The sequence below is a fragment of the Plasmodium yoelii genome, assembly GCF_900002385.2.
Source record: "Plasmodium yoelii strain 17X genome assembly, chromosome: 10".
Lineage (NCBI taxonomy): Eukaryota > Apicomplexa > Aconoidasida > Haemosporida > Plasmodiidae > Plasmodium > Plasmodium yoelii.
Window position 1 is genome coordinate 1,782,412 of NC_036182.2, and position 20,369 is coordinate 1,802,780.

At 20.5% G+C, this 20,369-nt stretch overlaps 6 protein-coding genes across 6 annotated transcripts; 5 read left to right on the forward strand and 1 right to left on the reverse strand.

Annotated features, from left to right (window-relative positions):
* Positions 1-1,121: 1,121 nt before the first annotated feature.
* Positions 1,122-2,198, forward strand: PY17X_1043800 (PIR protein; the record flags this gene model as incomplete). The annotated part of the gene is made up of 3 exons (XM_022956382.1): positions 1,122-1,136; positions 1,245-2,024; positions 2,112-2,198. 3 exons carry the CDS (start codon positions 1,122-1,124, stop codon positions 2,196-2,198), a joined length of 882 nt encoding a protein of 293 aa, XP_022813427.1.
* A 2,347-nt stretch (positions 2,199-4,545) lies between these two features.
* On the forward strand, positions 4,546-5,688 carry PY17X_1043900 (PIR protein; the record flags this gene model as incomplete). The annotated part of the gene is made up of 3 exons (XM_022956383.1): positions 4,546-4,560; positions 4,697-5,512; positions 5,602-5,688. 3 exons carry the CDS (start codon positions 4,546-4,548, stop codon positions 5,686-5,688), a joined length of 918 nt encoding a protein of 305 aa, XP_022813428.1.
* Positions 5,689-6,215: 527 nt separating this feature from the next.
* Positions 6,216-7,678, reverse strand: PY17X_1044000 (fam-a protein; the record flags this gene model as incomplete). The annotated part of the gene is made up of 6 exons (XM_022956384.1): positions 6,216-6,290; positions 6,434-6,664; positions 6,758-6,867; positions 6,989-7,058; positions 7,154-7,391; positions 7,527-7,678. 6 exons carry the CDS (start codon positions 7,676-7,678, stop codon positions 6,216-6,218), a joined length of 876 nt encoding a protein of 291 aa, XP_022813429.1.
* Positions 7,679-11,322: 3,644 nt separating this feature from the next.
* PY17X_1044100 (uncharacterized protein) lies at positions 11,323-12,354 on the forward strand (the record flags this gene model as incomplete). The annotated part of the gene is made up of 3 exons (XM_723976.1): positions 11,323-11,337; positions 11,458-12,201; positions 12,289-12,354. The coding sequence occupies 3 exons, from the start codon at positions 11,323-11,325 to the stop codon at positions 12,352-12,354; spliced, it is 825 nt and encodes a 274-aa protein (XP_729069.1).
* A 2,852-nt stretch (positions 12,355-15,206) lies between these two features.
* On the forward strand, positions 15,207-16,317 carry PY17X_1044200 (PIR protein; the record flags this gene model as incomplete). The annotated part of the gene is made up of 3 exons (XM_022956385.1): positions 15,207-15,221; positions 15,329-16,141; positions 16,231-16,317. The coding sequence occupies 3 exons, from the start codon at positions 15,207-15,209 to the stop codon at positions 16,315-16,317; spliced, it is 915 nt and encodes a 304-aa protein (XP_022813430.1).
* Positions 16,318-18,823: 2,506 nt separating this feature from the next.
* PY17X_1044300 (PIR protein) lies at positions 18,824-19,911 on the forward strand (the record flags this gene model as incomplete). The annotated part of the gene is made up of 3 exons (XM_022956387.1): positions 18,824-18,838; positions 18,978-19,763; positions 19,849-19,911. 3 exons carry the CDS (start codon positions 18,824-18,826, stop codon positions 19,909-19,911), a joined length of 864 nt encoding a protein of 287 aa, XP_022813431.1.
* Between the last annotated feature and the right edge of the window lie 458 nt (positions 19,912-20,369).

The window sequence follows — 20,369 nt, forward strand, 5'->3', positions numbered from 1 at the left end:
TTAGCACTACCAAGCAAAATAATATTCATAATTATATACTTTTACATTACAGAACTAAATATGGTTTATTATAAAATATAAAAGCAAACTATATATTTAGAAAAGTAATAATTCTAAGTTATTTTTAATGTATACATTAATTGAAAGTTTTAATGGCAAAAAATATAATTAAACTATGTAGAATAAATAAATTTTATATGGCTACATCCTTGTCTTAAAAAAACATACTTCCCTTATCTCTCCTCTCAAAGTGCAATATACCAACCTAATACACATAATTTTCTATTATACTTAAAATTTTTCATCAATACGTATTTATGTGTTATATATTTAATATTTACTAAGTATTATTTTAAAAACAATATGCATTAAAAGTCTTATTTAAGCTTATAAATGCGGTTTCAGTGCTAATTGTCGTTTTAAACCGTGGGAAATATGTGCAAAATATATTATAAAATTACCCAATAAGGAATATTTATAAATTTAATTATATAGGAATAAAAATAAAGTTATTGAAAATGTTAAATATAATTGGAATTGATATATATTAAATAAAAATAATATTAAAATTATGTATATGCAATTAAAAAAGGGAAGAATGCAACTTAATTCGAAAATAATATAATTTTAGAAAAAACTATATTATATATTATAACAAAAAAGTATATAAATATTTAATATATTTTTAAAAATAACTATTTATATACTTTTAAGGATTATTGTAATAATATAATTTTATATTTTTTAGATTTATAAAGTATTTAAGTTTTAGAATTGAAATCATTAAAACAGAAGATATAAATATGTTCCTTTTTTATGTTCAAACATACTTTAAATTCTTTATAAAAGTATATTAATTTTTATAATAACTTATGCGAAATTGTATTATATATACATATGATAAAACATGTATTAATCTATCCTCAAATAAGAGAATTTATCTAACTACCATAAAATTATATATTGTTATATATTATCTTTAAATTGATATTAATAATAATAAACATATTTTTATCTACAAATAATTGCTGTATATATGGTTAAATAATTGTATTACCTATTTTAGTATATATAATATGGTATCCCCCTAACCTAGAGATTATAAATTATATTTCATCATAATGGATGATAGTTTAGTATGTACACTTTTTGATATTATATTTCCTATAAACTTCATTAAGTTTTATTTTAATAACATTTTCTTAATACATATTTTTATCAATTTTTTTTAAATGGTTTTTTAGTGTGGAAAATTTGGTTTTTTGAGGACGTATTTACCCGATGATTTAAGCATAACTACAACACCTGATTTTTTTGAATATTCGAAATTCAAAAATTACTGCCCTAATGAAGACTGCAATACTGATCTCGATAAAATTACGATTGGATTTTTATGGTTACTTGAACAATATTTTACTATATCCCTAGATAAAAGTTATAATGAAAATAATACTAAACCATTTTTTCTATATATTATTTTATGGTTAAGTTACAAATTAAATAAAAACACAGAGCACAATGCCACCAAAATAAACGATTTTTATATTAAACATGTAAATGAAAATGATAAATATAAAAAATTTAGAGATGCTGCCTATACATATACAGATCTTGAGGAATTCATAAATAAACAAAACGAATTGTTGAATATTGACATTAAAGATCTTTCTAATTTTTATGATGCATCCAAATTAATATGTAGTATGTATGGTAATGTTGCACAGGGTCAAACAAGCGAGATACTGTCAAATAATGTGAATGAGTTTATTAACAAATATACAGAGCTAAACAATAAATATAATAATGAAGATGCCCCACATCGTCAAATATTGTCTGCTTTATCAACTGATTATAATAATTTAAATAAGAAATGTAGCAACATTCCATATTTTTCAGAGATAACATCAAACATGTATGCACTAAAATCTGGAGATACATCGTCAAGTTCGTCGATAGGAAACAAGTTATTTACAGTTGTATCGATATTTGGTGCAATAGCATTTTTTTTAGGAATTTCTTACAAGGTAAATAATAAGGAATTAAAAAATTATTTTCATTATATATATGCAAACGTTAACAAAAAAATAATCCGTTTACCATTTTTATATTAGTATTCGTTATTTGGATTTCGGAAACGATTTAAAAAACAACAAATAAGAGAAAAAATAAAAAATATAAAGAAGAAAATGAATTATTAATATATGATTCGAAGAGAGTGACTATTTCAGAAATAGTAATAATGATTAATCTATTTTAAGAAACTGTCTATTGGGAAGTAATTTTTGACTATAATTTTTGCATAGTTTTTATGTTGTGGAACCTATATTCAGGTTAAGGCTAAGCATTATATTGTATTTAATTTTTTTAATTTGAACGCTAATTAAATATATGTACCATTTCGTATGTTTAATCACGAGATGATGTTCAAAATATGTATCCCCCAAATGGGTACTGTCATTAATATGAAAGGGGTTACATAACACATTTTATAAGTTATAATATATATAATTGAGTGTTCATGCCGATTTAATATGATTAAAATAAATATATTACAAATATTAATATAAATATTTTCTATATAATAATTGCCTATTATATAAGCCTTGATAACCCAGAGTTATATTGAATTATTCACATCATAATATACAATGCATTTCTTTGTTTGGTGAATACATTTATTTAGTAAAACTTATTATTTGTACCATATTGATTTTAATTTAAATCATGTTATCCAACTGAAATGTAATAATGGATAATCATAAAATATAGATTCATAAAATGTCGATCGATATTCGACAATACAACGATATCTATAAAAGATGTTTTATGGATCTAACATATTTAATAATACAATAAAAATATGAATATTAATAAAAAAAATTGAATTATAAATATATATATGAAATCCTTTTAATTTTCGATTATATATAGTATCATTTTATCCTAATGTTTTAAGTTCAAATAATAGAAATAGTTCTATATACACTAATTTATTTTCTATAAAGGTGTAATATTAAATTATTAACTGTTAATTTTTAAACTTTATAGTTTTTAGGTATAAATAAATTATATTATAAAATAGTTAAAAAATAAAATATAAGCATATTAATAAAATTTAATGTTATAGTTTGTTATAATAATTATAAATAATATGATAGATAAAACTAGAGTTATTATTGTATACATATAAACTAATAAAATACTCTACCAATAACTAATATTGAAATATAGTTTTATTGTAAAACTTTCATATAATTAAGCATTAATATTATCGAAAAGACAAATAATAATACATTATAAAGGTATCAATGTTATATATTTGTTAAAAATTCAATTTGGGATATGTGGTTTTATATTCTAAAAAGCTAGATAAATAAAGAAAAAGTTAAAAACTCAATTCATGTTAAATATCTTTTTATTATTCCATACTAACTCATATTATATTATAATTGTTTTACCATAGAATTAATAAAATATAGAATTTTAATAAATTATTTGAATGTATATACATTGATAACTATAACAATCAAATATATAAGATAAAAATGAACAATGTAGAGCATTTAACGAATATTTACCTAAATTTATATATTAAAAGAGCAAATATATCTTATCTCTCTCCTCTTAAATGCTAATATAACAACTTAATTAAACATAGTTTTCTATTATACTTTAAAATATCATCAGTAGGTATATATGTTTAATATTTAATATATATTAAGTATTATTTTAAAAATAATCTACATTCAAAGACTTATTTAAGCTTATAAATATAGGTTCAGTGCTAATTGTTATTTTAACAGAGGAAAAGGTGCGTAAAATATATTATAAAATTATCCGATAAGGTATATTTCTAAATTGAAGCATATAGGAATAAAAATAAAGTTATTTAGCGCATTAAAATGGGTTATGAATTTATTTATATTAAATAAAAACAATATAAATTTATGTATATGAAATTAAAAAAGGGAATAATGATACTTATTTTGTAAATGTTATAATTTTAGAAAAAACTATATTATACATTATAAGAAACAAGTATATAAATATTTAATATATTTTAAAAAATTACTATTTATATACTTTTAAGGATTATAGTAATAATATAATTTTTTATTTTTTAGATTTATACAGTATTTATGTTTTAGAAGGGCAATTATTAAAACATAAGATATAATTATGTTTTATGTTCAAACATTAAATTCATTATAAAGGTATATTCATTTTTATAACAAAGTTATACCAGATGTTAGTAAGAATAGCATTTTTTATATAAAATGTATCATATCTATATTTAACCAAAAATGTATTAATCCAATAAGGTAACTTATATAATTATCATTAAAAGGAATGTAGCGTTTTTTTAGTAATACTACTATATCATTATTCTATATTAATTTAACTATTGAAAAATATATAATATATTTAAATACAGATAGTTGTCATTTATAGGGTTAAAGTATTTGTGTCAGATACTTGGTACAGTACATATAAAAACAACATGATTCTACTAAATTTACAAATCTAAAATGAAATTTCATCACAATGGATAAAAATATAGTATATGCGTTTTTTAATAATAATAATTTTCTTTATATTTTTTGTTATTGTATTATATATAAATATCATTAAACTTTATTTTAATAAAATTTTCAATATTAAACATTTATAATAATTGTTTTTAAATGTTTTTTAGTGTGAAAAGTTCAAGAATGTGTGGGAGGATTTCCCCGATACATTGGGGAGTGATGGAAAATATCAATTTAATAGCAATAAACATTTCAAAACTTATTGTAATAATAATACTTGTGATATGCCTCTCGAAAAAATTAATGCGGGATGTCTATATTTGTTTGATGCATTCTTTAAGGATTCTAATTTGTTTAAGTCGGTTGCAAATAGTAACATCAATATTGTTGAATACATTATGATATGGTTAAGTTATATGTTAAGCCTAAAGGAAAATAATGAAAGCCACATCAGTACTCTACAACATTTTTATAAAACAGATATAAAGGGTGGTGATAAGTATAGTAATCCTATAGTTAATATTAGTGAATATAGCAGTTATAAGGAACTTATAGATACAAAATGTTATTTTTTAAGTATGAATAAGAGCATGATAACTAAATTATATGATGCATTTAAATTATTATGTGAAATGCATATTGAGTATGAAAAAAACAAGTCAAATTGCACAAAATGTTCGGAAAAAGCTGAAGCATTTGTTACAAAATATAATGAACTTAATCGAGATCATAATAATATTGATGAAAGTTCATACAAACAATTATTGTGTACTTTATCAACCGATTATGATAATTTTAAAAATAAATGTAATAATACTCAATGTTGCAAATCTTCACCCCTTCCAACGATAGATAAAAATATTACTGTAAAATGTTCTGCACAAATGTCTGGAGATACATCAAGTTCGTCGATAGGAAACAAATTATTTATAGTTTTATCTATATTCGTTGCAATCGGAATTTTTTTGGGAATTTCTTATAAGGTAAATAATAAGGAATTTAAAAATTATTTTCATTATATATATGCAAACGTTAACACAAAATTCATACGTTTCTTAATATATTATATTAGTATTCGTTATTTGGATTTCGGAAACGATTTCAAAAACAAAAATTAAGAGAAAAAATAAAAAATATAAAGAAGAGAATGAATCAATAATATATGATTCGAAGAGAGTGGCTATTTGAGGAATAGTAATAATTATTGATATACGATAAGAAACTGTCTATTGGGAAGTAATTTTTGGTCACAATTTTTGCATAATTTTTATATAGTTTTTATGTTGTGGAACCCATATCTGGGTTAGGGCTAAGCATTATATCTTTATTTAATTTTTTATAATTTGAACACGAATTAAATATATGTACCATTTCGCATTTTAATCGCGAGATGAAGTTCAAATATGCAACCCCAAAGGGTGATAGCCATTAAATGAAAGGAATATCATAAATAAAAGATATTCATAGGTTATAACAGTTCTATTTGTAGTATTCATAAAATTAATACTTATAGATACATCCTAACATTAAAAGACATAAACAAATAATATACATAAAGAAAATTCTTAAAGCAAAATAACATTTTATGATGATAATTTAAAGCAACCATTACGCATGTAAATAAATCGTTTTATTAACATAAATCTTCTAATATTACGATGCTGAACAAATATATGAAATATATGTTTATTTATGAATGAAAACAAACTCCAAAACTTGTGTAATCATACGTTTTAGGTAACTGGGAACATGGCGATCAATCTAAGAAAAAAAATATAAATGGATGAATATATAAAATGTTTAAATTTTTTGGAAATTATAAATATATACACTTATTTTAAACAATATTTTTTAGTAATTATTGAAATAAACTGTTATGTTTTTAAAATTTGTATATCGATTACAGATTCAACATAGGTGATATCAACATATTTGTCTTTTTTTTTAATGATGTATCCAATTAAGTTAACAACCGTTTTTTTTAATTTTCCTTTTCTAATATCATCTTCAGAATCAATTTCTGTTGTGAATAAATTTGCGTTTTTTATGATTGTGTTTTGATATTCTTTATTGGAAGGGTTGTGATCATTTATATTTGCTGAAGCAATGACAATTATAGTTTGGTCTTCTGATACCTACAAAATTAATAAAAATATATTGCATAAATTATTGTGAGTAATACGAAAAATATGATTTATAACGAAACAGAAGAGGGAAATATTCCTTACTTCAAATTTTGCAGCTAAAGCATAAAAATATTTCTCACGAGACCACGGCCATTTTTTAGAACGATGCTGTATCAATACTAAATTTGGAGTGTACACACGGGCAATTTTTCCTAAAAAACATATTATAAAATTGCATAGATGTAATTAAAATATCATGAGTTTGAAGATATGGGAAAGAATAAATAGTAACAATAATATGTTAATTTGGGTAATTATTTATGTTTTGTATACTTTTAACCGAGCCTTTATAAAAATAACTGTCACTATCGGGATCCCATAACTTGTTTATTATTTTATTATACTATTGGAAGTAAATAGAAATACATGTATATAAATTATAATCATTTTTGAATTTCAATTTTGTTTATAACTTTAATATTGTTCGTTAATTGATACCTTATTTGGATCATCAATTATATATTCAACTTTTCTAACTTTTGTATAGTCTTTAAGTTTTTTTTTATATAAATACATACGCTTAGGATGATATTCTCCGAATAATCTATAAGCATGCTTACTTGTAGCATGATACTCTAAATGTGTTACAGCCTCGTTCATAAGTTTTTCTGCTTGTATAGTTTCTTCGGGATTGGTGCATAATAAGTGCTTGTTTGCTTCATATATTTCTTCTGAACTATTATTGTTAAAAATGAACATATTTTTAATGCATATAAAAATAAAGTTATTGTATTTATAACAATGTTGCAAAGACGTACATTTATTATGTTCATAATGAAATATGAATATATATATTTTTGTATTTTCTTACGTAGGGTATTGATGTGTTGTGTCAATTGTTAAATCGAGTGTTTCTTCGGGTGTTGTATCTTCTGGAACAGGCTCTGTTGCAAGGGTTTTATTATTCACATATAGGGAGATGATTAAAAGAAATAAAACAATTTGAATATAAAACCTATTCATTTTTGAATTTTACAAATAAAATATTAAATATATATTAGTATTTTTTTGATTAAAAATTATCAAATCGAAAATCTGGACAAGTATAATTAAAATTGAAGCAAATAATTTTCTCCAATAAAGTATAAAAAACAAATATTTATTTTAAAAAATACAAATTATTATTTAAACGATAGAATGTATGTTTTTATCATATTTATAGGTTTAATATATTTTTTATTTAATTAATTAAATCACAAAACGAAGTTAATAATAGAAGCATTCATAAATAATGAATATCAAAAATATTATGATTCATAATTTGATTAATATTATAATATCTAAAAATAAATAATTTTAATTATATTATATAAATTATATTTTTAATATATACCATTATGAATACACTAGTTTGTATTTTTATAATTAATTAAACTAATTTAAAATTTATAAAACAGCTCACTATGTATGGAATTACATATATACTTATATTTATATATAATAGAAAAAACTATGTTGTTTTTACCTAATAGAGAATCAACCATTTAAAATAAAAATATAAAAGTAATAAAATAATATTAAAAAAATATATTCGTTTTAATATAAGTTTGATAGCATGCAATTTTAATATAGTTATATATACTTACATTAATAAATAAACAACCATAGTAATATAAATATTATGTTAATAATTATATTAAAATAAGTATTTTTCTATTTTTTTTTTCATTTTTTTTATAAAATTTCTTTGATAATGCACGGTTTTTAATATAAAGCATGTCTATTATGTTTTTAAACATTAAAATAATTAATTTAACCTGACAAATGCAGTTAATTCTATATATTACTAATACTACTATAATAAAAATATTTTTTACCTCATAATAATAATAGTATGATAAAATTTATAGTATGAGAATCAAACATTCTGTAATTTTTTTATTACTTTTAATACAAATTTTACTAAATAATATTTTTATAGCAAAATTGTTAATTTTATAAAAATTATTTATTGGTAGTAATATTGACGCCCATATTTTTTTATAAATGAATACGAATTATAAATTCCCTTTTAATAGTAAAACATAGAGTATATAAATTTTAAAAAAATACAAATAAATAAAATATAAAAATAAAATAATGAAACCTAAAATTGTAAAGTCAAGAAATATATATACATATGCATACATAAAATTAATTTATTTTTTAATTATAATATTTCTTGATATCGAGATTTTCATGTATTAAGGGTCAAGGTTGTGCTTATGGTTTATAGGTTTGTTCACTGATTCTACGTTTTGAGTTAGTGTTCGGGTATATCTTTATTTAATTTTTTATAATTTGAATACTAAATAAATATATTTATCATCCCATATGTTTAATCTCGAGATTATGTCTAAATATGCAGCAAAAAGGGAATATAGCCATTAATATGAAAGTCGTCGCATAACATATTTCATATGTTATAATATATTAAAATGAGTGCTAATATAGATTTCATATGATTAAAATAGAATGTCTATATTGCATGTATTAATATAGATATTGGCTATATATGAAGTTGTATTATGAAATATCATAATTATCTATTATATAAAACTTGTTAATCAGGGGGTGATATATTAAATTGTGCATAACACAATATAAAATATGTTTCTTTATTTGATGAAAATTTTATTTAGTAAAGCTTATGATTTGCGTCACTATTATTTTAATTTAAATTATATTACGCCAACTGAACTGTAATAATACCATTATATGAGATTGGATATGAATTATAATATTTTTCACTTGGAATAATTGTCTATATTATAATATACCTTCAGGTTAATACATATGCTTTTAATATTAATTAAACATATTACCAATATATAATAGATAGTCATAAAATATCGATAGAGAATCGACAATATAACGTTGTCTATAGATATTATTATGCTTCTAACATTTTTAGTAATACATAAAAAATACACTATATATACAATATTTTTTTAAGTTTTAATTGTAGTTGCCATTATATTTTTGTATTTCCTTTACATTTGTATTAAAATTAATCAGTATTAATAAAAGTTGCTTTATATACATTAATTTATTTTCTACAAAGGTATAATAGTAGATTAATTACTATTTATTTTTAAACTTCATAGATTTGAGGTATAGATATATTACATTTAAAATAGTTAAAAAATAAAATATAAGTATATTAATAATTTTTCATATTTTGTTATAATAATTATAAATAATATGATAGATAAATGTGTTATTATTATATAACTATACATATAATCTAGTAAAATATTCTACTAATAACTAATATTGAAATATTATTTTATTATGGAAACTTCATATAATTAAACATTAATTTTATCGAAAAGACACATAATAATACATTATAAATGTATCATTTTTATATATTTGTTAAAGATCCAAATTGTGATATTTGGTTTTATATTATAAAAAACTGGATAAATAAAGAAAAGGCTAAATCCTCAATTCACGTTAAAAGCCTTTTTATTATTTCATATTATATTATCATTGTTTAATGAATCATCGTTTTATAATCGAAATTACCATTGTTTTATCGTAGAATTAATAAAATATAGAATTTTTAATAAATTATTTGAATTTATATACATTGATAACTATAACAATAAAATATATAAGATAAAAATGAGAAATGCAGAAAATTTAACGAATATTTATCTAAATATATATATTAAAAGAGAAAATATATCTTATCTCTCTCCTCTTATAGGTCAATATACCAACTTAATTACGCATAGTTTTCTATTATTCTTTAAAAGTGCATCAATACTTATTTATGTGTTAATATTTAATATTTACTATGTATTATTTTAAAAATAATATACATTCAAAGGCTTATTTAAGCTTATAAATACTGGTTCAGTGCTAATTGTTGTTTTAAAGAATGGAAAAGATGGGAAAATATATAATAAAATTACCCAACAGATAATACTTCTAAATTGGGATATGTAGGAATAAAAATAAAGTTATTTAACGCATTAAAATTGTTTTTTAATTTATATATATTAAATATAAATAATATAAATTTATATAATTTGTATAGAAAATGGAGCATGTAGCTAAATTTGAAAATACTATTATTTTAGAAAAAACTATAATATATATTATAAGAAACAAGTATATAATTATTTAATATTTTTTTAAAATTTACTATTTATATACTTTTAAGGATTGTAGTAATAATATTATTTTTTATATTTATACACCATTTATGTTTTAGAAGGATAATCATTAAAACATAAGATATAAATATATTCATTTTCTATGTTCAAACATACTTTAAATTCTTTATAAAAGTATATCCATTTTTATAATAAAGTTATACCAAATGTTAGTAAGAATAGAATTTTTTGTATAAAATACATTATATATACATATGGTAAAAGTGTATAAGCAACCCTCTATTTAAGGCAATTTAGCTAAATTCCATAAAATAAGTATAATATGATTTTAGCAATACTAATGTATTATTATTTTATATGAAGTTAAAATTAAGAATAATATGTCTAACGAAAGATAATTGCTACGTAAAGAGATTAAGTAAATACAACATATATTTTATACAATATATATAAATAACATCATCCAGCATAATCTCCAAATTATAACAGAATTTCATTATAATGTCTTCTAAAGTGGTATATATCTTTTTTCTTATATTATTCGTATCTTGTATTCCTATAAATTATATTAATTTTAATTTTAGTAACATTTATATTAATACAATTTTTTTTTTAATTTGCAAAATATATTCGTAGTGTAAATCAATTAATGAGATTGATAATTATTTTGTTGATGATCTGAAAAACTCGGGAAATGATCTTTCTATGGATTTATTAAGTATGTATTGCCCTGATAGTAAATGTAGTAGTGATGAACTAAAGATTATCTCTGGTTTTATATTGTTACTAAATATGTTTGGTGAGGGAGATATAGATAGTGATAAACTTGTTGAATACGCTATTTTATGGTTAAGTTATAAACTAAATCAAAAAACACAAAATGGAACCACCAAATTATACGACTTTTATACTGAAAAAATAAAAACAAATAGTTGTTATAATGGGCATATAGCTGATAATAGTGATAATGGTGATAAGATTAATAAGGATGTTATAGAAAATAAAATAAAATCGATGAATATTGATATTAAATATATATCTAATTATTATGATCCATTTAAATCATTATGTAACGTGTATAATGAACTTGATCCAGAAAAAAAACAATGCAAGACATGTTTAGAAAGTGGTGGAGAATTTTTTGAAAAATATGAAAAACATAAAAATGCTTTAGATATTACTAAAGGAGATTCTTATTCTCAACTATGGTTTAGTTTATTAAAAGATTATAAAATTTTTGAAAATAAATATAATAGTCTTGAATGTAGTAGTATCTCACCACTTGTAGCTTGTCCACGAAGTTCAGTAACACAAAATACATTAATTACAATTGCAATTATATTTGTTGCAGCATCAATTTTATTGGGAGTTTCTTATAAGGTAAATAATAAGGAATTTAAAATATTATTTTCATTATATATGTAAACATAAACGAACAACCGTACGCTTATTAACATTTTATATTAGTATTCGTTATTTGGATTTCGGAAACGATCTCAAAAACAACATTTAAGAGAAAAACTAAAAACATAAAGAAGAGAATGGATCATTAATATATGGTTCGAATAACAGTGACTATTTCAGGAATAGTAATAATGATTGATATATTTAAGAAACAATATTTGGAAATAAGTAATTTTTGCATAATTTTTATACAGTTTTTATGTTTCGGGCCAGGGTTGTGTTTGTGTAACCCATATTTGGGTTAGGGATAAGTATTATATCTTTATTTAATTTTTTATAATTTGAACACTAATTTAATATATGTATAATTCCGTATAGTTAACCACGAGATAAAGTTTAAATATGCAACCAAAAAAGGACTACTTTCATCAATATTAAAGGAACTACATAACATTTTTTTCAAAAATCACAATATATATAAATGCGTGTTAATATGGATTTAATATGATTAAAAAAAATGTATATATTGGATATATTAATATAGATATTGTTATATATGAATTCATATTATTCTATATAATAATTTCCTATTATATAAAATTTGTTAATCTACGGTTATATCGAATTATGCATAACGCAATGCTTCTTTATTTGATGAAAATTTTATTTAATGAAACTTATTATTTCTATCATATTTGTTTTAATTTAAATTATATTACGCCAATACAATTGTAATAATAGCATTATATGTGAGGCTGGGTGTGAATTATAAGATGATTCATTTTGAATATTCATCTACATTACAATATACATTCATATTAATACGTTTGTTTTTAAGATTAATTAAACATATTAACAATATATAATAAGTAGTCATATAATACAGATTCATAAAATATCGATCGAGGTTCGACAACACAACGATATCTATAAAAGATTTTTTATGCATCTAACATTTTTAATAATACAATAAAAATATACATATTAATAAAAAATTACATTATAGATATAGGCATACTATCCTTTTAACTTTCGAGTATATATGGTATAATTTTATGCTAAAGTTTTAAATTCAAATAATATAAATCGTTCTATATACATTAATTTATTTACTATAAAGGTAGAATATTAGATTAATCACTATTAATTTTTAAACTTTATAGTTTTGAGGCACAAATAAATTATTTTTTAAAATAGTTAAAAGAAAAAATATAAGTATATTAATAAAATTTAATGTTATAGTTTGTTATAATACTTATAAACAATATAGTACATAAAATTAATGTTATTCTAATATTGATATATATATAATATTGTATTAATGACTAAAACTGAAATATGTTAATTTTTGGAAATATATACAATTATATATTAATGCAAAGTATATATAAAAATTATGTAATTAATTTAATTTGAATTAATAGTATTTTTATTATGTTACTATATATATACAACTTCACAGATATATAATTTAAATATAATGTTTTTACGAGATAATATATATGTTCTAAAATAATTTAAAAACTATGAAGCGAGGAAATATTATACATAGATTTAAAGTATTTTTATTAAGAGCATTAATTATTCCGTTGTACTATACAGTGACATAGCAGTAACAATAATAATAGTAATAACAATAGATAAACGTATTAAATACGAAAAATATATTATGTTTATTTGATTCAAATACGTTTATATATATTATTAAAGGTATGATAAGATTAAAATTGTATGCATAAAAGATCAAATAAAATATTATAATATTTATTTAAGTATGCATTAATGCGATAATATTAGAATTAACACTACCAAGAAAAATAATATTAATAATTTTATAGTTTTCTTAAAAATATAGTTTATTATAAAATATATAGTATAATATTATTTATTAAAATATAAAAGCAAACTATATATTTAGAAAAGTAATAATTCTAAGTTATTTTTAATGTATATATTAATTGAAAGTTTTAATGGCAGAAAATATAATTAAACTATGTAGAATAAATAAATATTATATGGCTACATCCTTGTCTTAAAAAAACATACTTCCCTTATCTCTCCTCTCAAAGTGCAATATACCAACCTAATACACATAGTCTTCTATTATACTTTAAAATTCGCATCAATACTTATTTATATGTTAATATTTAATATTTCTAAGTATTATTTTAAAAAAATATGCATTAAAAGTCTTATTTAAGTTTATAAATCCGGTTTCAGTGCTAATTGTCGTTCTAAACCGTGGGAAAGGTGTGCAAAATATATTATAAAATTACCCAACAAGGAATACTTATAAATTGGAATTTGTAGAAATAAAAATAAAGTTATTGAAAATGTTAAATATAATTGTAATGGATATATATTAAATAAAAATAATATTAAAATTATGTATATGCAATTAAAAAAGGGAACAATGCAACTTAATTCGAAAATAATATAATTTTAGAAAAAAACAGTATTATATATTATAAGAAAAAATTATATAAAAATTTAATATATCTTTAAAAATCACTATTTATATACTTTTAAGGATTATAGTAATAATATAATTTTTTATTTTTTAGATTATACAGTATTTAAGTTTTAGGACGTTTATTTTCTCTATTAAAGCATATTTATAAGAAGATATATTCTAAATTCATTACAATGTTACTTTAATTTTTATAATAATGGCCATATGAATGTTATTAAGGATAACAATTTATGCAAAATTGTATTATATATATATGATAAAACATGTATTAAACAAGCCCCAAAATAAGGTAATTTATCTAACTACCATAAAAAATATATAATATTCTTTTAGTAATATATTATATCATTATTCCATATTAATTTTAAATTGAAATTAATAATAATAATAACATTTTTATCTACAGACAATTTCTGTATATAGGGTTAAATAATTGTATTATCTATTTTAGTATATATATGATATGATACCCCCTTAACCTAGAGATTATAAAGTATATTCCATCATAATGAATGATGAATTGGTATATACACTTTTTGATATTATATTTCCTATAAACTTCATTAAGTTTTATTTTAATAACATTTTCTTAATACATGTTTTTATTAATTTTTTTTAAATGTTTTTTAGTGTAGAAAATTTGGTGTTTTGAAGGCGTATTTACCCGATGAATTAGGCGAAACTGGAACACTCACTTTTGGTGAAAATAAGAATTTTATTAAATACTGCCCTGAGAATGGTTCAGGAGGAAATGAATGCAATAATGATCTCGATAGAATTACGGCTGGATTTTTATGGTCACTTGAACAATGTTATTCTGGACTCGTAAATAAAGATCATAATGCAAATAGTAATAATGCATTTTTTCTATATATGATTTCATGGATTAGTTACAAATTAAATCAAATCAAAGAGAAGGGATTCACAACAATAAACGAATTTTTTACTAAAAATGTAAAAAATAGTGGTAAATATAAACAATTTATAAGTGATGCCTATAAAATTGGAGAACTTAAGAAATTCATGGATGAAAGAGATTATTTGATGAATATTAATATTGAGGATCTGTCTAAATGTTATGATTCATTCAAATTATTATGTAATATGTATGATGATGTTGAAACGAATAAACCTGGTGACACATTGTCAAATAATGTTACTATGTTTGTTAACAAATATACAGAACTCAAAGATGACTATAATATTGGAGATACTACACGTAGTAAAATATTGCCTGTTTTATCAACTGATTATGATAATTTTAAAAATTATTGTACTAGAAAAGGTGCTAATTGTAAATATTCTTCATCCTTTCCAGAGATATCAGAATTTTCTGCACAAATATATGGAGTTACATCATCAAGCTCGTCGACAGGAAAGAAATTATTTACAGTTTTATCGATATTTGGTGCAATAGCATTTTTTTTAGGAATTTCTTATAAGGTAAATAATAAGAAATTAAAAAATTATTTTCATTATATATATGCAACACATTAACAAACAATCATACGTTTCTTAACATTTTATATTAGTATTCATTATTTGGATTTCGGAAACGATTTAAAAAACAACAAATAAGAGAAAAAATAAAAAATATAAAGAAGAAAATGAATCGTTAATATATGATTCGAATAGAGTGACTATTTCAGGAATAGTAATAATGATTTATATATTTTAAGAAACTGTCTATTTAGAAATAAGTAATTTTTGCATAATTTTTATATAGTTTTATGTTGTGGAACCCATATTCAGGTTAGGGCTAAATATTATATCTTTATTTAATTTTTTATAATTTTAACTCTAATTTAATATATGTATAATTCCGTATGTTTAATCACAAGATGAAATTCAAAAGTCAAATATGCCCCCTCAAAGGAACATATCCATAAATATGAAAGGGGTCGCATAATATTTTTTCATATGTTATAATATATTAAATTGAGTGTTCATGTCAATTTAATATGATTAAAATAAAATGTCTATATTGTATATATTAATATAGATATTGGTTATATATGAAGTGATATTATGATATATGAAATTGCCTATTATATAAAACCTGTTAATCAGGGGCTATATTGAATTATCCACATAATATACAATGCATTTCTTTGTTTGGTGAAACATTTTATTTAGTAAAGCTTATAATTTGTGCCACTAATTATTTTAATTTAAATCGTATTTTTATAACCGAACAGTATAATAATTTTATATATCAGAGTATAATTATAATTTGATTCATTTGGAACAGTTTCCTACATTATAATATACCTTCAGGTTAATGGGTATATTTTTATTGTTAATTAAAAATATTACCAATATATAATAGGTATCCATAAAATATAGATCCATGGTATATCGAGATTCGATAACACAACGTTATCTATAAAAGATGTTTTATGCATCTAACATTTTTAATAATACAATAAAAATATACATATTAATAAAAAATTACAACACAAATATATGTATACTATTCTTTTAACTTTCGATTGTATTTAGTATTATTTTATGCTAATGTTTTAAATTTAAATAATAGAAATAGTTCTATATACTTTAATTTATTTCCCATATTGGTATAATATTAGATTAATCACTATTAATTTTTAAGCTTTATAGTTTTGAGGTATAAATATATTACATTTAAAATTGTTAAAAAATAAAATATAAGTATATTAATAAAATATAATGTTATAGTTTGTTTTAATAATTATAAATAATATGATAGATATAATGCGTTATTATTATATGCTTATACATATAATATAATAAAATACTCTACTAATAACTAATATTTAATATTATTTTATTGTGAAGCCTCCATATAATTAAATATTAATATTATCGAAAAGATAAATAATAATACATTATAAAGGTATCAATGTTATATATTTTTTTAAAGATCCAATTTGGGATTTGTAGTTTTATATTCTAAAAAAATGGATAAATAATGAAAAGGCTAAATACTCAATTAACGTTAAATACTATTTTATTATTCCATGTTAATGCGTATTATATTATAATTTTTTACCATAGAATAATAAAATATAAATGTTTAATAAGTTACTTGAATGTATATATACTGATAACTATAACAATAAAATATATATGATAGAAATGATAAATCCAGAACGTTTAGCAAATATCTATCTAAATTTATATATTAAAAGAGAACATATATCTTATCTCTCTCCTATCAAAGGGTAATATAACAACATAATACACATAATTTTCTATTATACTTTAAAATTAACGCCAATGGTTATTTATGTATTAATATTTAATATTTCTAAGTATTATTTTAAAAACTATTTACATTTAAAGGCTTATTTAAACATATATAGGTTCAGTGCTAATTGTTATTTTAACAGAGGAAAAGGTGCGTAAAATATATTATAAAATTACCCGATATGGTATATTTCTAAAGAAGTATATAGGAATAAAAATAAAGTTATTTAACTCACTGAATTTCTTTTTAAATTTATCTATATTCATTAAAAACAATATAAATTTATGTATATGCAATTAGAAAATGGAGGATATAACTTATTTTGTAAATGTTATAATTTTATAAAAAAACACATTATATATTATAAGAAACAAGTATATAAATATTTAATATATTTTAAAAAATGACTATTTATATACTTTTAAGGATTATGGTAATAATATTATTTTGTATTTTTTAGATTTATATAGTATTTAAGTTTTAGAAAGGAAATAATTAAAACATAAGATATAAATATATTCATTTTCTATGTTCAAACATACTTTAAATTCTTTATAAAAGTATATCAATTTTTATAATAAAGTTATACCAGATGTTAGTAAGAATATAATTTTTTGTATAAAATGCATCATATCTATATTTAATCAAAAATGTATTAAGCAACCCTCTATTTAAGGTAATTTAGCTAATTATGATAAACAGGAATATAACGTTTCTTTACTAATAATATTATTTTATTATGTATAATAATTTAATTATTAAAAAGTTATAATATATTTAACTACAAACAGTTGTTATATATAGGGTTAAAGTATTTGTGTCACATATATGGTGCAGCGTATATAAAACAACATGATTCTACTCAATTTACAAATCTAAAATAAAATTTTATCACAATGGATAAAAATTTGGTATATGCATTTTTTAATAATAATAATAATTTCCTTTACATTTTTTGATAGTGATTATATATAAATATCATTAAACTTTATTTTAATAAAATTTTCAATAATCCACATTTACAATAATTGTTTTTAAATGTCTTTTTAGTGTGAAAAGTTCAAGAATGTATGGACGAATTTTAACGAGAAATTGATTGGGGGAAATTATAAAATTAATGATGATGGAGATTTCAAACAGTATTGTAGTGGTCAAAATTGTGTTAATGAGCTCGAAAAAATTAATGCTGGATGTTTATATTTGTTTGATGCATTCTTTGGGAATTCTTCTTCGCGTACGAATCATAGTAGCATCAATGTTGTTGATTACATTATGATATGGTTAATTTATATGTTAAGCCTAAAGGGGAATGAAACAAAAGACAGTCTACAACATTTTTATAAAACAAATATAAATAATCAAGAAAAGTATACAAATTCTATAAAGAGTGTTGAAGGTTGTAATAATTATAAGGATCTTATACTTAAAAACCATGATTTGACGAATAGGGATATGGATAATAATATTATATCTGAATTATATGATGCATTTAAATTATTATGTAAAATGTATACTGGATTTGATGAAAGCACATCAAATTGCACAAACTGTCTGCAATATGCTAAAGAATTTTTTGAAAAATATGAAAAACTTAATAAAGAATCGAATATTATTAATAATGGTTCATTTAACCAAATATTGTCTACTTTATCAACTGATTATAATAAATTAAAAGATAAGTGTAGCGATAGTTCATCCTTTCCATTGATAGAATTAAAACAAATTTCTGCACTAAAATCTGGAGAAACATCATCAAGTTCGTCGATAGCAAACAAATTATTTATAGTTTTATCGATATTTGGTGCAATAGCGATTTTTTTAGGAATTTCTTATAAGGTAAATAATGAGTTAAAAAATATTTTCATTAAATATATGCAAATATTAACAAAAAAATCATACGCTTCTTAACATTTTATATTAGTATTCGTTATTTGGATTTCGGAAAAGAGTTCAAAAACATTTAAGAAAAAAGCTAAAAAAATAAAGAAAATGGATCATTAATATATGATTCGAAGAGTAGTGACTATTTCAGGAATAGTAATAATGTTTAATATATTTTAAGAAACTGTCTATTTATAAATAAATAATTTTTGCATAATTTTTATATAGTTTTTATGTTGTGGGTTAGGGCTAAGTATTATATTGTATTAATTTTTTATAATCTGAACACGAATTAAATATATGTATCATCCCGTATGTTTAATCACATATGAAATCCAAATATACAACCAAAAGGGGAATAATTTATTATGGAAGGGGAATATACCATATTCCCCATAAAGTATAATATATACAATTATGTGTTCATGCCGATTTTATATGATTAAAATAAAATGTTTATATTGCATATATTAATATAGATTTTTGCTATATATGAATCATATTATACATATCATAATTTTCATTATAAAAAACTTGCTAATCAGTGGATATGTTGAATTA